Raw genomic sequence first — 24,401 nt, forward strand, 5'->3', positions numbered from 1 at the left:
TAAATTCCTTAGCAATAATGAATCGATTAAAATCACTTTTATTGCTCAGTTCTAATACCGGTTTTTTAATTTGGGTGGTTGAAATGTAACATCACTAGCGCGCCATTGTTGGTGGTGGTTGGTTGGTGTTCCTCAGTGTCATTTTTGTCCAGTTTGTGTGTTTTTATTAAGTTTTAGGGCAGTAATGAATATATTTTTTACTAATATTTTAGTGGAAGTAACAACAGTGACAATAATGCGTGCCGAACCTTTTATACCTGACTAATTGGCATCTTTGAGTCATCACGGTTAGTTCAAATTGATGGCTGAGGTTATTTGTTGTGACATAGGTAGATATACGTTATTAATTTGTCATCAACGATTTTAATTAATCTTTGGAAAAGCCTGCCTATGTGAAATATATAAAATAGTGCACATTACATGCGCTTCTGTTTAACAAGTAAATCTCGTTATATACGTGCGCATGAACACCTCCAGTCGTATCTCGGCGTTGGTCGCGATTTACAAAGAAACATTTTTCTTGAACAACTCACAGGTCCTATTGTTGTTATGCAGCTTACTAATGGTGATATGATGATCAGAATAAAATATGTCAGACAGTTAATGTAAAATGAAAATAATAAACTGGCAATGAAAAGTAATCCTGCTATAATGCTTGAGTCAGTAATGTAAGTCAATACATAGTACTTTGTATTTGAATCTATCTGCATAATGTTTCCAACAATTGTTCTGATCAGTTGATGTTGGTTTCTCATATTGGTCTAAAGGTATGTAGTTATTAGCACAAATTTTATTTACCTTAGCATTGTCATTTGATTTTTATTGTTACATTTGTGCTACAGTATTACAGTATAGGTATGCAGAACAAAATAAAATAACAGTGGTAGTAGGTTTTTAATATTTTTATAATCCATGTTATTCACCCATCCACCCACATGTAATTGCACATTTGTTCTAATAACCACAATTGAAGTACTTAAAAAAACTTTTCATTACCTATTTATTAACAACCATTTTGTGTGTTTAGTGATGTGACTTATTATTTTCTTACGAACCTCTTCATCATGGCTCCACTCAGACTTGTTAAAGCTCTGTGAGTGAGATTTCCTTGATAAAACTACTGTGTAGAAACAAGTTACTTAAAAACTATGTGTTTTATGTCCAGGTCTTTGTAGGATTAGACTAGATTCCCAGTTATTATTGACTAATTCTTATTTCATAACTTTATAGAAATAAATGTTTATGGGAACGAAAGTTATCTACAATTAGTAGGTCTTAGTATATAATTTTATGTTTCTTGCAATTTGTCTTACATTTTCGCTGGAGATTAACAACAGTAAAACAAAACTTGAATAACTTATCTGATGATGATGATAGAGTAACCTCATCAGGATATTTTTAAAAGTATAATAAAGAACCTTAGATCACTGACAGATAAATTTCTGAAGTAAAACATTTATATTGTAAAAATATACATAGATTATTATCTAATTACTCAATTACATACTCTACTTCCTATCTATAAGGAGTTATTATTAAAAACGGGATAGCTTAAATTCATTTGCATTAAGGTAAATTAGTTATGCGAATGCAAGCAATTTATTTACTGGATACTCCGTAGTTAAGTTTCAGCAGCTAAGATAAACAGTAAAAATTGTCTGTGTTGATGTGCCTAAAGAATTTTACACTTTTTATTTAAAAAATTATAGCAGGCAAAATAAAATGTAGTAATTTGTTAAAATAATTAGAAACAATAATGTTTCTGTGTTGTTGCATAAATTGTTTATTAGGTGTTAACAAGCAATATTTCAATTATTTTTAAATATAATTAGTACTTTTTGTAATGAAAATAGTGTACAGTTTTAACCCTTTAACTGATCAAATTATCTGTAACTAATGTAATGAAAGTTATTGGCTTATTGAATCCAGTCTTTTTTACATCAAATGATAATGTCATTGTCAACCATTCCAACTAAATATTTTTGTGTTATAAGTGGGTGGTCCAGGTTCACCACTGCACAGTAGTCCAGCACTAGCGTTCCTCCAGCAGTCCAACGCCGATACTGATGGGCTGTACATATACAGGGTGGAAACGATAAGTGATCTCATTCGATTATTTCTAAACTATACAAGATATCGAAAAACTGGTTACTGATCCTGAAAGTGCTTCACGAGCTCTATCCAACGGTACCAATAATAGGTTACAGAATTAACTGGATCTATCCGAAAATTAATTGTTTTCAGCTTCCATACATTTAGTAAAACCACATAATATTAAAAACTATACAAGATATGCAAAAACTGGTTACTGATCCTGAAAGTGCTTCACAAGCTCTATCCAACGATACCAATAATAGGTTACAAAATTAACTGGATCCATCCTAAAATTCAATGTTTCCAGCTTCCATACATTTAGTACAGCCACAGTCATGGCACTCATGTCTTGATAATATTATAGCAAGTAAAGCCTAAAACCAATGTTTTCCATGAATAATTTTAAATAAGAATGCAATTTACGAGTTCATTTTAAGTGTTTAATGTTTAATAAAAAAAATTAATACTTCTAATTTTGTTTGACTGGCATACATTTAGTATGGAGGCTGAAAACATTTAATTTTCGGATAGATCCAGTTTATTATGTAACCTATTATTGGTACCGTTTGAAAGAGCTTGTGAAGCACTTTCAGAATCAGTAATCAGTTTTTCGATATCTTTTATAGTTTAGAAATAATCGAGTGAGATCACTTAACGTTTCCACCCTGTATACTCAACATCAAATAAACCGCACCTTCCGCGACGCAAACTTTAACGATTTTCTTCTGACACAATCATGGTGCCCCAACAATATTGGTGTTATTTGAAAGCCCAATAAATATCCTTAAAGAAAAACACATTTAATTTCTTAATAAATGAATAACATATACCATAAATGTGACTTGAAAAAATACCTCACTTTGGGCCCACCTATGGGATCAATTAGACCAATTTTTATGGTTATAAAACCAAATAATGATTTCACGTGTCCTCTTTAACAGATGGATAGCAATTAAACCCAACTTAACAGTTTTATAGCCATAAAAGTTGGCTCTAGCGTAACTACCTATTTTTTGAAGAAGTGACTCTGGATCCTTCTAAAGACACATTTTTGGGGTAAAAACCTTTCCTTTAATGAAATGAAGGTTAGAACTAGGCTTTTAAATGGTACCAATATTGATGGGAAGTGGGGATGCATACGTTTGAAAATGCTTGTCGCGGGAGGTGCGATTTATTTGACGTCGAGTGTAGATCGTTCCATCCACGAAGACGCGCCCCACGATTCATCCGCTAATGTTCGAGTGTTATCAGTACACGCTAAATTATCCATGAGTGCACACGCACACTACAATAATGACGCTCAGATTGCTCAGATCAAACTCCGCGCATCCTGTACTTCCCTCGACCAGAAATTGGTGGGGCGCGTCTTCGTGGATTGAACGATCTATAATCGCCTTTATGTTTACTGCAACATTATTATTTATTTATTTGTGGTCAAATACCTGCCTTGTCTTGCATAAAACAAAACAAAATGTATTATCCCCAGGATTCTCCAGAGCGAGCAATAGGTAGGGCCAGCGATGGAGGTGGCAGCCCGCGCGCTCGACGTGCTGCCCCTGCTGCAGGAGCGGGTGGCGGCGCTGACGGGGGGCCGCGACCGCCGCGGGGGGCCCATCATATGGTTCCCCGCCAACTCGCGCCGCGACCGCGTCGCCCCAGATGACTACCGCCGCCTGCTGCACTATTTAATGAGCATACCATGGTATGTTATGAATCATTGCTAATTTTATTTAAGACAGGGCCCCTCACTTGTTTTGGCTGGACCCCCTGCGTGTAGGATTGTATTCTTCATGTGGAAGAGTAAGTACACTTTCTTTTTGTGCTGTATGTTGTATGATTTTAAGTCAAAATCCAGGATATTATCATGGACCCCTGTTGCATTCAATCAAGGGGATCTACCAATATAAATTTCACATTACATGGATCCGTAGCAGATCGCAATCGATCCGTGGAGATTTTAAGATCTTTTTGATTTTTATAAGATAGAGTGACTAGCGTACCTGATCAACTCTACATAAATCGAAGGAGTTTGGTTTGTATTTGCGCTCAGATCTTTTAAAAGTTGGCTTATCTTATTGTCGGCTGTTTGGTGTAGTGGTTCGAAACGGACTACTATTCCGGAGGTAGTGGGTTCGATTCCCGCATAGTACAAACATTTGTGTGCATGAACATATTTGTTTGTATTGGACTGGGTGTTTTCTATGAATAATAAGTATGTATTTACAAAAAAAAAAAGTATTTAAGTATGTTTATATCCGTTGTCTTGTACCCATAGTACAAACTTTGCTTAGTTTGGGACTAGAAGCGCAGTGTAAATGTCCAAGGATATTTATTTATTTATTTATCTACCTTGTACCGTGCGAAGTCGGGGCGGGTCGCTAGTATTTGTTGGTTTGCAACACTTACTGCACGAAATGCCTAGATATTATGCAATGACACTGTAATATTCAGATATAGTATTAAATCTGAAAGCAGTGAAAGTAAGTGAAAGTCTATTTAAAACTAACATTGATAATTATCAAATCTCAGTAGTGCTCTACAATTTATTCATATCCATATCAGTGTAAAACGGTAGTTAATACTGAGAATAAACTTACCTCATTACTTTATTGGTCCACCTACCAAACAAGGATCGTTACGAGAAGCGATTTTGCATATGTGTGCGCACATTGTTGGCCATACAGATAACTCGTATCCCTACCTGCACTGCACGCATCGACAATGGCCACTTGACATTGTTCCAAGGAGTAATCAAGTTCCATTGTTTGGGTCTTCACTGCAAAACAATATTGCCTCGCTTTATCATGCCACCAATTGGCTTTATGAACGCAATTTAATTAATTTCGCATCGGACAGTGTAAAACACATAATATTATGCTAATTAATTGGAGAGTTCCAAAAGCACATAAAAAATGTCAAAAACTTGAGTGTGGGGTGTTTAATCGCAGCATATGGCTTTCGAAAAGAGGTCAAAACGCGCCGATCGATGCTAAAAGTAGCATGTCTGTTTCATTCCTAAATTGATTCAGTTAGTTAAGACCCAATTAAGAAGGAATTTATAATATAATCATTCAATGATCCAACACTACATAGGCTATAATAGATCCACAAAAACCATTACAATAATTTATTAGAAATCGGAGCGAATTCCGGCAAGTATTTTAGAAAGCTATTAGTGGTTTTTGTTAAAAAATTATGTATGATAACACTTAAATAGCGGCACCAAGTTCGGATCCAGCAAGCGGAAAGTGTGATGAACGCAAGCACGCCTACCTAGAGATGTGCTGCTGAGAAAGTTCTCGTTCCCGGCAATATTCCCAGTGAGAATATTCTCGAGAACCGAGAACGCTCCCGGGAATATTCTCAGTGTTCTCGACAGAATGCATTAAGTTTTAATTTTAATTTTGTTGTTTATATGTGATATTATCTTTTAATGTTTCAATGTTTTGTTAACTGGGCGTTAAGACTAGTCATTATAAACAAGGTATGAAACGTGTGAGTGACATATTGCTGTCTTGCTCACTCTTTTCGTGGCGAACGCGTACCGCGGCTTTAGGACTCGGCTACGGTATTTGAACATCAGTGTGCCTCTGAGTTTTAAGGCCCTTGCCACCCTGGCGGATTGCAAGTGGATTCAAAGCGGATTCAAAGTGAATTTAAAGCGGAGTGGCGACGCGACGGAGAAGTCGCGTGAAAATATCATAAAGCTTCCCAAAGGCTGCCCAGCCGAGCTGGATTCGATGATTGACTTTTTTTTCGAAGTTGGACCTACCTAACTGGACTGTTTGTCCCAGGTATACATTATTGTCAACAACCTCGAGTGTAGAGTCTCCAACTGAGAGTGGGTGCAACACGGTCTTTAGACATGATTTTTAAATCTTGTCCATGTTCATTTTGAGACCCACTTGTTGAGAGACTCTGTTGAGGCCATCGAGCATTGTGCCTAGATCTTCCACGATCTCAGCTATGACTACGATATCGTCTGATGTCTGGGTGATGCACTCGCCGTTGATATTTATTCTGAATCCGCTCCAGCCCAGAAGCTTGAAAACATCTTTCAGGGCGGTGGTGATGACGTCTCCCTATCTCACCCCTCGCTGCAACTGGATAGGTTTCGGGTCCTGATCTTAAAACGGACTGTCACTGTGGCGTGTTTGTACAAGCTTTTCAACTCTTTAATGTATCAATAGTCAATTTGGCACAGTTGAAGAGACTGAAGCACTGCCCATATTTCAAACGAATCGAAGGCTTTCTCATAGCTCACAAACGCAAAGTGGCTGATTATACCTCTTGATTTTCCGTATAATCTGTCGTTGTGTATATTATTATGGTATATGGTAGTTACTAAAGCCTTTTCGGAAACTGGCTTGTTAGGGGGGCTGAAAGTTGTCGAGCCTGCTAGCGTGACAATTCGTAATGACTATCGAAAACAGCTTGTAGACATGGCTCAGAAGCGAAATGGGTCTATAATTCTTCAACAAGGTTTTGTCACCTTTTTTGAAGAGGAGTATTACCATTCTTCTAAGTGTTGGATCAATCTAGCTAGCACGTATTTTCTATAAAAATGTGTCAAATGATCCGTCAGACAGGCTATCCACAACTTATCCAGAAGTGGCGAAACAGGCCCTTACTAAGCGATTGTGAAATATACCCTTAATGTCAAATAAGAATAGTTTAAGAAAACTAATAACACGCTTTTAATTACTAACAGCACTAAAAAGCCAAAAATCATCAGGACCCTGGACATCATCTAGCATTAAAGTGCTCGAAAAGATAAATCCAACGAACCCAAACTCTGTGAGTTTCCGCCGTTTCGTTTAGGAGTTCCTATGGCTACCTCCTGACTCCATCATTAGGACCCTGAACATTATCTAGCACTTAAAGATCTCGAAAAGACATCCAATGAACCCAAACTCGATGTGATTCCGCCGTTTCGTTTAGGAGTTCTTTTGACCACCTTCCAGTCCCATCATCAGACCAGCTGGTACCACAATATTGTATTGTCATTTCTAATCTACATATAATTGCCAAGTTTCATGATGATACAAGACTTAGAAGTGCGTGTAATTCAGATTCTAAGATTCCATTACATAATTAGTTACATACACGACGACCTAATAAGAGCGTGTTAAAAGCGAAAAAATGGACAGTTACATTATTTAATTACGTGTAAAAAGAAATTTCTGTCATCTTACATATCATTAAAACGACATTTCACGACGAAAAAAATAAAATATAATAAAGGTGCAGTTGCCAGGAATATTGCCGAGAAAGTTCCCGAGAATATTCTCGGGAACACTGAGAATATAGCATTTCACTGCAAATAGAGTGTATTGTTTAATATACACTTATCTGTTGACTTAATTTAATACTATTTTAGTTAAGAAAGTTTGTTTATTTCCATTTGATAAACATGATTCTCAACCTTTCTCACTTAGGAGAACGCTCCCGGGAACGCTCCCGAGAATATTCTCAGTTGAGAGAGCATTCTCGGGAACGGCACATCAATACGCCTACCTGAGTCATGGATAGTGAAATATTTATCTAGGCACCATAGTAATTCTATGTATAGGTACGTTAAAGATTTGGCGTTAGTTGATTAGCATGATGATTTTTAATTAGGAAATGTTGGCTACAAAAGGATTTAAAATGTTTTACTCCGCAATATTCGTTAATGAAGGATATTAGTTCGATTAATGTTTATTTGCGCACCAAAGTTAACTGACTTATCAAAATATTTGGGGCCATGGGGTCAGGTTTATACTTGACAACATTTATTTTGATTAGAGGTTTTTGTTTATCATCTCGTAATAATTAATATGTTTTTATGTAGCCGAGGATATTAACAATATTCAAATAGAAACAGAAAATAAATCTTAAAATAAATACAATGTTCACACGTCGCGTCGCAGTTATCTTTTCTTGACTGCTAGTGATGTTATGTCTGATGAATCACTGCAAAGTTATTCAAAACTAACGTCTAATCAAGAGTGATTTTGACATGCTAATGAGTCTGAGTTGTAAGGATTACAGCAGATATGAATTTGTGTAGTAAACTTTGAATATTTTTTAAAAGCGATAAACACATTTTTTTAAAGTAAGTGCGAGAAAATCCATAAACGGTTGTTCAGCCATGCCACAGTCGCACAATCGTGTGAATGACGTCATCTTATTCGAAAACAGTGCTGTACCATACTGTTATTTTATTGATTTTAGTGTATGTTGTGCTTCAACGTTTTTCATATTCTTAATGACTTGAGCATTCAGTAGGTGGTGGCATAACTAAATTCATTGAATTTTTGATACTAGATGCAATATTTACGGCGTTGTTAGGTTTTCGACGCGGTTCTAAGTAAAATAGGAATTTAATGTGTTTTGCTTGAGATATAACAAAATATTTGCTGAAAAAAAAAACACGAATAGCATCATGAAAGACCACAAATATATCAGTCGGTTGTCTCTATCAGGTAATCATCGCATATTGCCGTAAGACAGCGACAAGAAAGCGTCGCGCGTATCTCCCGACTAGCGCATATTTTATCATTTTTTATTTGCCGCCTGAGGCAAGTTATTTTTAAATGTCTCATTATATTTGCCTCAAAAATACCTGCCAGCATCAATGCACTAGGCACTTTTTATCCGTGTCCAGGATGTTATAGCTTATCGATTGTAGATGACGATGGAAATGTGGAATAAGTAACTGTAACTGTTATTTTATTTCTTTTTGTTACAGTGATTCTGTCAGATCGCATGGCTTCACGATACTAATAGACATGCGATATGGTTCAGCTTGGGCTGCTGTAAAGCCCATTCTAAAAGTTCTCCAAGAACACTTTTCCTCATCCGTCCACCAGGCATTGGTTGTCAAACCTGACAATTTCTGGCAAAAGCAACGCACAACGATAGGAGCTCACAAGTACAAGTTTGAGGTAAGTTTTTATAATTGATAACACTATGTAGTATTTTTGTCCTCTATTACAGATATTTCTATGCATATTTTACTGTTTTCTTGTGAATACTTACGTTAACAGGACTATTCTCACCTCTCGTTAAAACCGCTGCAACTCCTATGTAGCCAGGATCTACAATATACTTACGTTAGTGTTTTGTTTCAGACAACCATGATTAGCTTAGAGGCACTTCCCAAGGTGATAGATAGCTCACAAGTAACAACAGATTTAGATGGCACACTCCAATATGATCATGCGCAGTGGATCGATTTGCGATTGGTAAGAAATATTGTATTACCTAGCTAGTTTAGGAACTCTACATAAAAATTTCTTGTTGTTAGTGACATAGTTTATCTAAAATAGGGCTTTGCACACGTGTAGGACTATTGACTGAGTACTTATTATTATTCTATGGTTTGACGACGTTTTTATTGAAAAACATTAGCAAGCAAATAGAACAATATTTTGTGAAACATTTCGCTCAACAAGAACTATTTCAAATAGTGACAATGTCGCGCTTGCGTTCTCTCTTAACATGTTCCGCGTCACGCAAATGCGTTGCAAAAATCATGTTGCGGGGACGCTTAGCGTCTAACGTGCAGCGTCATGCAAATTCAACGTCATGTTTGTGGTGATTTTGATTACCTAGTGCATGCGAGGCTCAAACTGCTGAAAATCAGCGTTGTGGCATACATTGTCCAGGCTTATGTTAAGCCAGGGACTGGCACACGTTTAAGTGTACCATTTAAAGTGTATTATTATGTGTCTTCCTTCTAAAGTATAATTTGTAATCGTAGGCCTTAGAAGAGCTGGTGTGGCAAGCGGGCGAGCTGATCGACAGACTGGACGACCTGCAGGAGGACGTGGCGCGCGCGGACTTCGCCGACGACGTGACGGGCGCGCGCCGCGCCATCGACGCGCACGCAGACATCAGCAAGCGGCTCGCCAAGGTGCCCGTGGATGAACTAGAGGCGCAAGGTCAGTTCGTGCAAACAATTTCACGTGTGCGATCCCCCAAATGGAATAATAACGTCCCACTCAATATTTGAAAGAGCCTCAGGTATCCACAATTTATTGATGGAAACAACAAAATATACTCGTACAGTACATTTGAGTCGTTAATATCTAATTCTGTAAACACGAAACAATATTGTGTTTACCCAACATATTGCCAGTGTAAACAAACCATATTGAACAGGGAATTTATTTCGTGTTTCAACCTGATTTTATTTACACACTATGATATGGCATGATAGATTATTTGATTAGAGAAAGTGTATTGAAAATATGAGGATATAAAACATCTTTATGTATGGCTGATTGTATTAGACAGACCACTCGAGCGAACCCGCGTTTTGTATGCAAAAAAACAATACTTCATGTTTCCCGTCACTTGAAAACCTTGTTGCGGACTATTCGCACGCGTGATTTGCGACGGGCAGCACGACAACTGGCTCGGACGTAATGCTAGGTATGTGTCACGAACGCCGACACCAGCACCACAAAGTCATATTTAAAAATTGTTCGCTACCGCTTCCACCACTATCTGCGCCGCAACATGTCATTACAGTAACGTCTTGATTCATTAACACCAATTAATTTGCACTGTTGGTCTTGAAACTTGCACAGTTTAATTAAACGATTAATATCTGTCTGGATGAATGTGTAATAGAAAATTATTGAATTGTGTAATGGCGGGGTCTATCGCGTAACAAAGTTATTTGGCTGTCGCGGTCGAGCGGCCGAGGAACCAGTCACACCGTTGATGGTTAACCCTAGTCGCGGATTGTATAATAGCGTTTTCAGCGCGGGCCGACAGTTGTGCGTTACAACATGCCGTAGGATGTTGTCGATCCGTGTCGTTCGACAATCGTGCTACGGTCGACATGTGTTTCGATTGCTTGTGGTATTTTGATGATGAAGGTACTTACAGTTCTTATAATCATTTTATTGAACAGTGAAAATATTCAAAGTGTTCCGTTTGTTATTCAGATGAGTTATGGATCTATTTGAGTTACAGACATCTCAGTGCTTTGCAAAACTTTAAAATGTTCTTTAAATTGGTAATTGCTGAAAATCCGGAATAAAGTATAGCAACATATTGTATCTGTTTGCAATGGGGACTATCGTTTTTTTGCTCACCAGTTGGCGCCACTGTTGACTAAGGTCCAGAGGTGTAGCTGACAAAGGCGACTTTAGAAGATCGGTGCCTAATCAAAGTTTTGAACCGTGAATTTCATTAATTGATAAAAAATATACTATTGAAAATAAATATCTTGGTGCAGTGTAAAATTAAAAAAAAATATTATGATAGTGTTAACGGTATTATTGAAAGAAACATAATTATTTCATGTAATCAACGAACTAGCTATACAAACGTGATAGATTTTTTGCTTTTTTAGTAAGCTGCGCGCTTACTAAAAAAGCAAAAAAAAGTCGTAAATATCGGCCGCAATCGTGATATAGGTATATTTCTATCATAATTTCCGACCTATGATTTATATGGTATTGATACAGGATGTACATTTTGAGAATGGGCTAGACTGTTAATGACTTATGTGTATTTGTATTTGCTGTTTTTAGTTGACAAATCGCTTAAATATCTATTCTGATAGTTTCTCGAAAAATGTGAAACAAGTATCGAACTGATTTACTGACGCTATGTAATAGGTATGTTTGTAGGTCAATTCTGGTTTGGGTAATCACCGAGGTTAAACCTAATTATGCGTGCGAATCGATTAAGTATAAGGGTGGCCTCCTATCCTCATATTTGTCAGATGTTCATATAACAACGACAATCAGATGTAGAACTATTATAAGACAGATAGCTATGATAAGATGATTTTGGGGGTTGAATATGTGCCTCATACAGACCTGTTTGCGTATGGTCATGATCGTTACAGACGACAACCCTAGCCCTACTTGCTAGCGAACGATCACGCTACTTTGTAGTTTTCGGCCTTCAGGACGTTTGCCTTCGGTTTTCTTAATGATCCAGAGCTGTTCAAGGTCTCCATATTTCCTGGCAATGTGGCTAAATAACTCCAGTATCAGAAGCAGGACAGTTCTCTATTTAATTTCTATCTCCATTGCAGACCATTTGCTCCAGGATCCATCTATTTTTAAAACTGTACAAAAGGAATTTAAATGTATCATTAAAATTTATGTGTTATGTAATGAAAAGCAAATGCGTTTTAATATTATCTCCATACTAACCGAGTTAACCTATCCAGGCGAGCGCGTCCTTCAGCGCTTGGAGGCGGCGGAGGCAGCTTGCGCGGAGGCCAGCGGCAGCGGCGGCGAGGCGGCGTTCCACTGCGGCTCGCCGGGCGCCGTGCGTGCTCAGCTGGCCGGCGTGCGGTCTGCCCACGCGCACGCGCACAAACTGTGGCAGCACAAGAAGATGCAGCTCGACCAGTGCTTCCAGCTGCGGCTGTTCGAGCAGGACTGCGAGAAGGTTGGTTATACTTATAACAAAAACAGTCGCTTAACGAGGAGGCGTTCCTCTGTGGCTCGCCGGGCGCCGTGTTTGCGCAGTTGGCCGGCGTGCGATCTGCCCATGCGCACTCGCACAAGCTATGGCAGCACAAGAAGATGCAGCTCGACCAGTGCTTCCAGCTGCGGCTGTTCGAGCAGGACTGCGAGAAGGTTGGTTATACTTATAACAAAAACAGTCGCTTAACGAGGAGGCGTTCCTCTGTGGCTCGCCGGGCGCCGTGTTTGCGCAGTTGGCCGGCGTGCGATCTGCCCATGCGCACTCGCACAAGCTATGGCAGCACAAGAAGATGCAGCTCGACCAGTGCTTCCAGCTGCAGCTGTTCGAGCAGGACTGCGAGAAGGTTGGTTATCTATCTATATAAATAAAAATGAATTGCTGTTCGTTAGTCTGATTAAAACTCGAGAACGGCTGGGCCGATTGAGCTGATTTTGGTTTTAAAATGTTTGTCGTAGTCCAGGGTAGGTCTAAACGTTGAGCAAATAAGGAAAAATTGCGATGGCTTATTTATTGCCTTTAAGGCGGAACAGAGTTCGCCGGGTCAGCTAGTACTTAATAACAAAAACAGTCGCTAATCGAGGAAGCGTTCCTCTGTGGCTCGCGGGTGCTGTGCGTGCGATCTGCCCACGCGCACTCGCACAAACTCTGGCAGCACAAGAAGATGCAGCTCGACCAGTGCTTCCAGCTGCAGCTGTTCGAGCAGGACTGCGAGAAGGTTGGTTATCTATCTATATAAATAAAAATGAATTGCTGTTCGTTAGTCTGATTAAAACTCGAGAACGGCTGGGCCGATTGAGCTGATTTTGGTTTTAAAATGTTTGTCGTAGTCCAGGGTAGGTCTAAACGTTGAGCAAATAAGGAAAAATTGCGATGGCTTATTTATTGCCTTTAAGGCGGAACAGAGTTCGCCGGGTCAGCTAGTACTTAATAACAAAAACAGTCGCTAATCGAGGAAGCGTTCCTCTGTGGCTCGCGGGTGCTGTGCGTGCGATCTGCCCACGCACACGCGCACAAGCTCTGGCAGCACAAGAAGATGCAGCTCGACCAGTGTTTCCAGTTGCGTTGGTTTTTCAAAGAGGCAGTAAATTACGACATATTATTATTATTTTTTTACCTTTTACGGTACCCTTGTCTATTGATAATATGGATATAGCTTAGGCCTTTATGCTTTCTCATATTTTGACATTCTTGCCTTTGCCTTTCTTCATCATCATCACTCCAATGTTTCATTTATTGTTGCAGATGCTCGAATGGATCGTAAACCATCGCACGGCGTTTCTCGCTACCTACGTCGAGATTGGAAGATCCTGTGCAGCAGCTAAACGCCTTCAAGAAGAACACGCTAGGTACCTATAAAATACTCTGTAGTGGAGCTCCATATTTAATTGTAATATAACGTGTCGCATATGACAGTATAACCAGGCCTGTTCATCTCCGCGAGTTTACATCGAAAACAAAACACGCACGATGGCCCACCTACAGGATACTATTCGACAAGGCCTCACATACGAGCGAACATTGACTCACGCACGCGTATTCTTGTGTATGATGGAAGAAAGTAAAGAAAATGGTGTACTAAATACTGTGCAGTATTTAACTGCCTAAATAATAATAAAAACACAGAATGTACTTTTTTAAGTTGCCTCAAGACTTAGTCAAGTAAGTCAAGTCAAGACACTGAGAGGTAAATAAGTAGTTAATATTATTCATGATAATTCATGCAAAATCATGTATTTCCTCCGCCATATTCCGCAGTTTGGCACCTCACGTCACATCATTTTACCGAAGTCAGCCCTATAGCTTCGGCGCAGTGCCGATCACTGACGTTTGTCTACAAAATGGTGCTTGACTCTTGAGACAGGCTAAATTACACCATATTGTTGATGACATTGAGCATACATTTTTTTAAATACCTTCGCGAAGTAAAACTTCTGTACGTAGTACTTATTATTATTCTGTGGTATAACTTCATTGATTAGAGAAGAACAGTCTCGATCATTTTATGCATCGTTTCTAGGTTCGCCGCAGCGTGCACCGGCGGCGGACGGCCCAGCGTGGCGCGTGTGACGACTGCTGCTCGACGCCTGGCCGACAAGCGCCACTACGCCGAAGCCCACATCACGGCGCTTGCGCATCGCCTCGAACGCGCTTACAAGCAGCTTTCCGCCGGTGAGTTTGAGACTATTGATGCCTGCTTACTTTTCTTCTGTTGTGTCTGTACTTCTTTTTTAAACAGAAAGACGTAGCTGCTGAACGAACTGAAAGCCAAAGGATCTCCACTACGACCGATTTTGATTTGCCCACCTACCAAGTCCGAGGTTAGCCTACATAACGTCTGTGGTTGCCACTCGAAAACGTTTCTGAGCACGCTTCAAAGGCCATCCCGACTTTGGGCTATGATGTAGGCTCCGCCTATTGTCGCTTTTGTCGATTCTGTCCGGGAAATCTATTGGTGTTTTAGTTGTTCTGCAGAATCAGTAAGTTGGAGTTCAAGTTGAAGAGCTTTTGGCATTATCTTTGAAGAACCGTGTTGCTACCATACTTCACATATATTAGTACATAGCTCTAAAAAATCTGTATTGTTTTAACATATTGGTTTGTACAGTTAAACGTGTAATTAAATAATTAAATCTCCACCGTTTTTTAAGTAATCACATCCGACGGTGCATAATTAACTCATTTTCTATACGGATATGAACTCGTTTGTGTTTCCTGTATTATAGTAAAACTGAGTTGGTAAAACATTTCAATACAATTAAAGTAATTCTTTTTAACTATGCTGAATCACTTGAAAATGATTGATTGCTTGACCGCATTATTGGGCACAATTATGCAGTTGTGCGTTACATAGGAACATTTTTGTTTGTAAAATATAACTCAATAGCGTGATATATCAAATTATAGTTGGTTTCTAGGAAGTTTTCTTCATAAATGAATGAATATACACGTGCTGTTTGTATTATCAGTGGTAGCCGTTAATTACTTTTTATACGCGAGTATTATGTGCATAATTAATTGTACAGCTCGTTATTAAAAAAATACTACAGCTGTACTAAATGTACCGAAAATAGCATGCGTTGCTGTAACAAAATTTAAAATTTCTCCTTTTTAATAAAGTCAACTTAGTACATTATCGTCTACTCGTATCGTATTCAATGAAAATATTGTAGGCATATGAATTCAAAGTGCTGAGAGGCTACGAATCATTTTTCACAACTACGTGGATAGAACCATTAGATCGTTAACAATTTCGTTGATAGCGATGCGTGTGGTTTTATCAACCATAATCGATGGATCTTCATCTTATTGAAAACTAGAGGGTTTCTATATCATTTCACACATTTATCCTATATCTGATATTTGGCGATATTGGACTTTTCTTTCATTTCCGAAATCCAATTAAGTTATGCTAATCCCACTAACGTGTTTTACCTTTTTCGGTGTAACGTAGTGTCTCAATAAAGTCATGTCGATATTAAATAGAATCGAGTAACGTACTGTCCAAGAAACGTTTGTCGAAATTCAGTTACTACGCTTTGTTTTAACGTAGGATAAAGCTTTGGTTTCATTTTGTAATCGAATCTACTCTTCTTCTTGATTAGTGTAGATGTTAACAATTTGGTCAGAATAGATCTCCTTTCTTTCCGTTACTGTTATACAAATGTTAACAGCATGTACAATAGGCTAGATGACAAAATTTCAATTATTTGTCCGTCAGACAGATAATTAGAAAATATTAGACTCATATTTTTTATTTTCTTTCATAATTAAATAATAACAGTGCTACATCGAGTTGAAATGGCGCGTTACGTCACGGTTTTACGCTACGTCACGCTTTTACGCTACGTCACGCAAACGGCATGCGACATTTCAACTCAATATAATATTGTAATTATTCGATTATGACAAAAATAAAAAATGTCTCCAATATTTTTTTATTATCTGTCTGTCGGACTAAATGGAATTTCGATTTCATTACCCAGTCATCGTCCCTATTGCAGGTCTAGAGGAGCGCTCGGCAGTGCTGTCTCTGTCCGTGGTGTTCCACCACAAGGCCGAGGCGTACGCGTCAGCCGTGGGCGGGTGGGGCGCGCAGTGCGCGGTGGCGCTGCAGCTGGCCACGGGGCAGGGCGGCGCGCCGTGCGGCGACCCGCGCGCGCTCGAGCAGCACGCGCAGCGCCACCGCCAGCTGTACGAGCACATGTGCCAGGCGTACACAGAGGTAAAACTACAGAAGGAGCGCCCAGCAGTGCTCTCTCTCAGTGGAGAAATTTGTAAGGAGTCATGCAAAACGCCCGGGGAATGGAGAGATCTCCTGAGATTTGTTTCGTACGGCGTGAGGCAGGAAGAACCATGGGTGGCAGTGGAATTCTCTCTCTCTCTCCCTCTCTCTCTCTTTCATTAATATTGTGTTTCATCACAAGGCGGAGGCAGTGGATGAATTTTGACGAGTGGAACGGGCGAACTGGTGGACGTATGCGTCGGCGGTGGGCGGGTCTGCGCGCAGAGGCGCCGTTAATAATACGAGCACATGTGCCAGTGTACACCGAAGTGAGAGCTTGTGTACTACAGACCTAGCGTTCAGCAGTGCTAATTCTCCGTGGTGTGGAACGACGAACTGGTGGACGTGTGCGTCGGCAGTGTGCTGTCTCTTCGCGGTGTTCCACCACAAGGCGTACGAATGCGTCGGCCGTGGGCGAATTTACGCCTGTCAGCTCTACGCTAGGCATATGTATCAGGCGTATACTGAGGTGAGAGCTTGTGACATACAGGTCTAGCAGAGCACTTGCAGTGCTGTCTCTATCAATGGTGAAACACATCACTAAGTGGAGGCTTGCATGTCGGCGACGGGCAGGGCTTCGTGTGTGCTCGAGCAGCACGCGCAGCGCCACCGCCAGCTGTACGAGCACATGTGCCAGGCGTACACCGAGGTGAAAGCTTGTGTATTACAGGCCTAGTGTTCAGCACTGCTAACTCACAGTAGTGATCCACCACAATGTGGAACGGATGAACTGGTGGACGTGTGCGTCGGCAGTGTGCTGTCTCTTCGCGGTGTTCCACCACAAGGCGTATGAATGCGTCGGCCGTGGGCGAATTTACGCCTGTCAGCTCTACGCTAGGCATTTGTACCAGGCGTATACTGAGGTGATAGCTTGTGACATACAGGTCTGGCAGAGCACTCGTAGTGCTGACTCTATCAATGGTGGAACACACCACTAAGTGGAGGCTTGCATGTTGGCGATGGGCGGGGCGTGTGTGCTCGAGCAACACGCGCAGCGGCACCGCCAGTTGTATGATTGAGCACATGACAATGTGACTAGAATACACAAAGGCGAGAGCTTGTTTATGTACTACAAGCCTAGAGAAGCGCTCGGCAGGGCTTTCTCTCTCCCTGGTGTTCTACCACAAGGCGTTGTGTTCTACTCAGCCAACCACTTGGAACCCACTGGCGACGTAGGTTACTCACTTATATTTAGACTTTTTAGATCATTAAAGGTTTATTCTTTCAACATCAAGTCTTTACTGAAAATTATTAGATACTAGTACCTTCAAATTATGATGTTTTGTTGGCAGGTTCATTCCACTAGTAAAAAGCTGCTATACCAGCTAGATCACCTAGTTCAAGTTTGCCATCAAACCGACCCTGCGGATATGGTAAGTTTATAATAATATGTTATAGGCCCCAAATTCGCTACCATTGTGCTTGTTGGAGGCTTTGTTATAAACGTATACGCTAACAGCATGTTGTTATCATTTAGTAGGCAATTTGCATATTTTAATAAGACCTCGAGTATCTTTTCCATATTTGTCGAATTGAAATACCCTTCAAAGAATTTAGTTACGTCGTTTCGTACCGTACACGCTGCATAAGACAGCGCACATTTGTTACAACACGTGAATTTACCGTCTCACGCTCTATTATTCCTAATTTGCGACTTAAAGCTGTTCCCATTACTTTACTCATTACGTGTTATTAAGGATTTCATTAGTAAACGTTAAAACATAGGGCTTAAGATCATGACTGAAAAGTAGGATTAGCTTACAATTTGCGTATTTATTTAATAAACATATTTTGTTGCCAGCAGAGCGACGGGTCCGTAAGCACGGCAGGCAGCAGCGGTGGCGACCCGGCGGCGGATTACAGCTCGGGCGCGAACCATGTGCTCGCCGTCATACACCAGATACTAGGCCACCACCGGGCCTTGGAAGCACGCTATCACCAGGCCAGGCTCAAGCTGCACCAACGACTTGCGTTGCTTTTGTACAAAGAGGATTGTAGGCAGGTAAGGTTTAAGCATTAGGATATGGAAAAACCAGGCTGCTGGACACTATAACGATGAAGAGAAATTGGAAATGTTTTTCAAGGTCCTCTTCTATGTCAGTATGCACCATGGAGGCTTCGAACGTTTAACCCGCTATAAGTTTTACAGTAAACGCCTAGCTAAGATGTTCTCTGTGTAATCTGTGAAAAATATTGTTTTTTGCCTATCACGTGTTATACTTGCACTCATAATGCGATGGATCTAAAACTATGATGTTTGTTCTAGGTTTTGGACTGGTTGGCGAATCATGGTGAAGTTTTCCTGCAGAAAAATACAGGAATAGGACGGAATCTCCACAAGGCAAGAGTGTATCAGAAATCTCATGAACATTTCGAAAATGTTGCTCAAGTAAGTCTTTGTTATATCAATCTGGTTTTATTACTCAAAATCAAAAAATCTAAATCAAAAGTATTTATTCAGTTTAGACCACAAGTGGCACTTATGAACGTCAAAATATAGTAAATAATAAAAAAAAAGAAAAGGTAGCCCTTATGGGGCACTTTACATGTCTCCTTATCTTTTGGGCCCTACCAGCTCACTCAACTCATTCAAACGTTTAATGATTTGGTTGTCTACTCTCCAAATTGGTTTTGAAATATTAGCTCCGTCTTTAAATTGAGATAGACTTATTGTGAGAGAAATATAAAAGCCAAAATCATTTCTCGAGAGAATTATTTAGGAGAAACTATATATTTCGGCGCCTCTAAACGCAATGCTCTTTTCAGAATACGTACACGAACGCCGAGAAACTTCTGGCAGCAGCGGAGGAGTTGGCTCGCTCCGGCGAATGCGACCCCGAAGAAGTGCTAGGTGTTGCGAGAGATTTGGAAGCGCACGTGGCTGCGTTCGCGGCGCGCGTCGACCGCCGGCGGAGAAGGCTCGACTTGGCCGTGCTGCTGTATACTCATGAGAAAGAGGCAAGTGTTTTAAAAACTAAAATATAACTCGTATTAAAATATTACGTTTTGGCCTCTAGCAGTATTATTTAGGGCGCGAACTCAACCACCACAGCGGAAATGAGAAAAAATGTGTCGTAAACTCGTTCCTGTCTACATTCATGTCAGTGCTGGCTGACTACTGAATGAAGTTGTAACAGGCAATAAAAACGGAAAACTGTGCCTTCCAAGCTGGCAGCGTAGTCGTGTCAGATCGCGCTAACTTCAGCTCAACGTCTAACCACATGCAGTTCAGTTACTTGCTCTAGCTAGCACACATGTCTGCTTCACTTTAGCCAGTACACATCTTCGCAAGGTTTTGGTTGATTTATCCTAGCTGAAAAAGCTATTGAGGAGATGTCTCTACTACTTTAACCGCTTCTGTGGTCAAGACCACCTGCTTCAGACGCAGAGGTCCAGGATTCGATTCTCAGTGGGTGCAGGTTTTTCTGTTCAAATGTTAACAGCATTGTTGTGTGTTCCGGCAGTTAGTGGTAAGATAGCCAGTTCCGCCGTGGTTGAGGATTCCGGGTGAAGCTCGCTTCCACCTTCGGCCTGATCGTTACTTACCATCAAGTGAGATACAGGCCATGAGCTTCCTCGTTGTGGATAAAAAATAGACTACTAATATTGGGTTAATAGTTCACCTATTCACCGAATATGAATACCCGTAGGGCGGGGCACATAGCTCGTAGAGACGATAGCCGTTGGGGCAGAGGTGTTCTCGAGTGGCGACCACGGGCTGGAAGACGTAGCGTGGGCAGGCCTCCTACTAGGTGGACCGACGATCTGGTAAAGGTCGCGGGAAGAGCCTGGATGCGGGCAGCGTAGGACCGTGCATTGTGGAGGAGGCCTTTGTCCAGCAGTGGACGTCATTTGGCTGAAACGAACGAACGAACGAATACCCGTATTCGTTGCAAAACACATGTATCATATCATATCATAATATCTTTATTGCCTTATGTGGTACAAACAAGTCCTTTCGTTGTTTTAGCTCCTCCAATGGCTTGAGACGCTGCGCAGCGGCGGCGGCGTCTGCGCATCAGACGACACGCCCGAGGCGGCGCGGCGCGCGCTCGAGCAGTGCGCGCAACACCGCGCCGCCAGCCTCGACGCCTGCGCCGCCACCATCGCGCAGGGCGAGGCGTTGCTGCAGGACTTACGGTGAGTTGAGTGACCAGCTTTAATCATCAATCATCAGTTCATCACCAGCAATAGACGTGTTGACACCACCAATCAATTAACGTACTTTTTAAAACTGTCAAAATGAGACTCTCCCATAGATTTTGTATGGCAATACAAGCAAGTGACGTCACTATTTTGTCAATTCAATTCAACTACTTTTTTCAATTACAATGCGACGAAAAATCGTAATTTACAGATAATTTAAAATAAATTAAGTTTATAAGACCAGAATGAAGTGTCTTTTTAGAAAAGTTGTGTTTTCGAATTATTGGAGAATGGTGTCAAATTGTCCATTGACAGTTAAGGCTCTGTGCAAATGGGCCACCGACCACAGCCGCCGGTGGCCAGCGACGGCGACTTAACACACTTTTTGTATAGTGGCGAGTCGCGGACACTACTGTACTGTCCACTTCGAGAAGGATCAGTACCTCTAGCATAAACAACTTTCATCTTCGAATCGTTTGCGTATTCGACAAAATTCGATACTCAATCTTCGAATTAAACTATAACGTGACAGTTTTGATTCTCAAAATAAGTTTCCTGCAACCATTTCTCATACTAAGTTCTCTTTACGACACGTTCACAAGGGCGCTGTTGCAGTTTTCGTACTAAATCCTTTGATGGCGATTCGAATACTCAAACGATTGGAACTCGAAAGTTTTTCGTGCTAGCCGTACAGGCCGGAGATGGAAGTGAAGAAGAACAAGCCCTACCACTAACCAAACAGAGCAGAAAAAATTCCCCCACTGGGAATCGAACCTGGGACATTTGGAGCTGTTGCCTATTTATTTATTTATATTTTTATAGCCACTAATTAATCTAAGGGACGGTCAACGGTGTTAGGCACATCCTTCATACAGTCGTCATTTTGCATGCAGGTTGCCTATGATCAGCCATGACCAAATGCCTTCACTTCGAAATGACAAACAAAGTCAGAATACATAACTAGCATGGAGTCAATCAAATTGTCTTACCGTGTGTTGCTCGTAGTAATGGCACAGAATACTCCATTCTGTACAGTACATCTCAGTTTTAGATAAGGAATTAAACCAGTTATAGCAGCTTTAAACTTCCAACGACTAGGAAAAGCTCGCTCACGAAAGCCACAATTGTTTTCAATAGATATTGGTCGCCAACTTCAGATAGCGTCTGTTCTCTCCGCAAAGGCCCGCGAGGCATATTGGTTGTACTCCAAACTAAAGACTGAACTCCACACTAAAGATAACGTAAACAGCTGTGTGTTATAGTACGAGCCTATGTTTACTATTTATTGACGATTATATCAAAGTTGTTAGTATCAGAACATACATCATTTAGGGTAGCAACTTAAGTAACGCCAATAGCTATTCTGGGTACGCAGCAATAAAGTGCAAGCTCGCTTGCAGCTGTGCTACGTTTTGAACTTAACCCCCCTCTGTCATTACTTATCAGTGCTTTGTGACTTGCGATGTGTGTGTGGTTGTTCTTTGAAGTGAACGAGAGAGGTGTTTATAAATGCCTAAGATGTATTTTCATTTTATTGTAGTTGTAAACTACTGATAGCCGTCGTTTACGTGTGGTGGCCATCACGCTTTAATCATTATACCTAATTTTGATACACAACATATTTTGCATGATAATTATCAAAGTACCACAACACTGACTAAGAATTCTCCATTCAAAAAATCACTACGTTCCGTGGAATCCGCAGTGTTAGCGCCATTTGACGTAACTCGTCATCAACAATCCTGAAAGGCTGGGTTTCGCAAAATCAGTCGCCTGTACCAAACATAGCAACACGCATAATTATTTCCTACAAAGTAGAGATAATCGCCAAGCAGCATTTATAACGCCGCGATTAAATAAAAATATTGACACCTTTAAAAATAATGAATTTTACATATTACATTTATGGGTTAAGATTACAATCCTTATTTTTTGTTTTTCTATTTAGTCGCGATCTCGATAACATAATTGTAATCAGTGTGGCGACACACGTAATATAATTTACGTGTCTTGCAGAGTAAATCTAAATAGTATTAAATTATTAATTCTAGAGAGCACATGAGATCTGAATAGTTATTGAAGTAAGACCGAGGAAATTCATTATTCACTAGTTCATTCGACCTACATTTCAGATAATACTTTCCCGGCTAACCCCCATTTGCGATGTAGATGAAAAAATATTAAAAGGTATTGTTGTATCCAGCTCTGCGGCGTTATTGTTCGCTAGCCTCGCGATGTCGCACGACTAGTTCTCCTTTGTTTTGGGAGGTCGTTTACTAGGGTAATTCGAAAGCTCTTTTCTATATTTTTATGAAGATTTTTTTTTTATAAAGTTTCAGTATGTAGTATTTTCAGACCGAAAATGCACGTTTATTTTTACATACAAGTAGGTAATTACAACGTGTAATTTTAAAGTGTGATTTTCCATTTTTAACCTTAACGATGATGGCGAAGCAAGATGTGCGGTTTATGCGGAAAAATCTGACATTTTGGGCAGGTTATTTCCACCTAAGTGTAGTCGATCTCTGCTAAGGATGAACGGTGATTTAATACGATAATTTATTATACATCTCGTGTATAATAAATTATTATATTACTAGCTTTCCGCACGCGGCTTCGCCCGCGTGGAATTTTGTCTGTCACAGAAACACTATCGCGCGCGTCCCTGTTTCAAAAACCGGGATAAAAACTATCCTATGTCCTTTCCCGAGACTCAAACTATCTCTATGCCAAATATCATCAAAATCGGTTCAGTGGTTTAGGCGTGAAAGCAAGACACACAGACAGACAGAGTTACTTTCGCATTTATAATATTAGTATTCTGTATATTGATTGCTTATAACACGTCTCTTCTCTCTTCGACTCTTTTGTTCAATCACTGCTTTAGTGGAAACGAGCCCTAACAATATTATCGGTGAGCTGTGGTCACCAAGTTGAACATACATGTGGTCAGTTGACAGCGAAGTTTCAGTTGAAAAGTTTCTCTATAGACTGTTCGCCGAGTCCGCGACTATTATTGTGTGTATATCTACAAAGCGAAGTGTGAACACAGGCGCAACTTTGCGGCTAACTGGGAAATTAATTTTCTAACGAACTAGTTTCTCCGTTTAGCGTAGAGCCATTGTAGCATTGGACTGTATCCATTACACAAAGTGAAACAATAGCATGCTGAATAGATTCAGGAATATTCTAAAATGTAGTTTACCGCACCAAAATCGCCCCAGGCAGATTTCCAACGTTTCCGGTCAGACTTATATTGTTATACTCAAGCAATGGTTTTTATTAACACATTTAATTGTATTCGGGATTTTCTGGACTGGGAAAAATCGTGTTAGTATTTTCAGTTAGGTTATCGAGTTAGTCTTTCGTCTCTACAAATTGCTGGCACGGTCGGGGTGACACAACGGCGCTTATTATATTTCGCCAGTGCCGT

At 40.4% G+C, this 24,401-nt stretch overlaps 1 protein-coding gene across 1 annotated transcript; it reads left to right on the forward strand.

The window, feature by feature from the left end:
- Positions 1 to 115: 115 nt before the first annotated feature.
- Positions 116 to 23,217, forward strand: LOC135087034 (kalirin-like). Its single transcript, XM_063981885.1, has 16 exons — positions 116 to 287; positions 3,581 to 3,796; positions 8,828 to 9,023; positions 9,210 to 9,323; positions 9,842 to 10,022; positions 12,278 to 12,501; positions 13,783 to 13,886; positions 14,558 to 14,709; positions 16,542 to 16,814; positions 17,368 to 17,471; positions 18,115 to 18,195; positions 18,624 to 18,824; positions 19,089 to 19,211; positions 19,589 to 19,780; positions 20,793 to 20,962; positions 23,172 to 23,217. The coding sequence occupies exons 2-16, from the start codon at positions 3,615 to 3,617 to the stop codon at positions 23,215 to 23,217; spliced, it is 2,343 nt and encodes a 780-aa protein (XP_063837955.1). The 5' UTR covers positions 116 to 287; positions 3,581 to 3,614.
- The last annotated feature ends 1,184 nt before the right edge of the window (positions 23,218 to 24,401 follow it).

The sequence above is a fragment of the Ostrinia nubilalis genome, chromosome Z, assembly GCF_963855985.1.
Source record: "Ostrinia nubilalis chromosome Z, ilOstNubi1.1, whole genome shotgun sequence".
Classification (NCBI taxonomy): domain Eukaryota; kingdom Metazoa; phylum Arthropoda; class Insecta; order Lepidoptera; family Crambidae; genus Ostrinia; species Ostrinia nubilalis.

Bases quoted from the DNA above. Each gene is read 5' to 3' on its own strand.
- LOC135087034 (XM_063981885.1), top strand. From the start codon at position 3,615: ATGGAGGTGGCAGCCCGCGCGCTCGACGTGCTGCCCCTGCTGCAGGAG. The intron at 10,023-12,277 runs GTCAGTTCGTGC...TAACCTATCCAG, and splicing joins GGATGAACTAGAGGCGCAAG to GCGAGCGCGTCCTTCAGCGC. The intron at 18,196-18,623 runs GTAAGTTTATAA...TTTTGTTGCCAG, and splicing joins AAACCGACCCTGCGGATATG to CAGAGCGACGGGTCCGTAAG.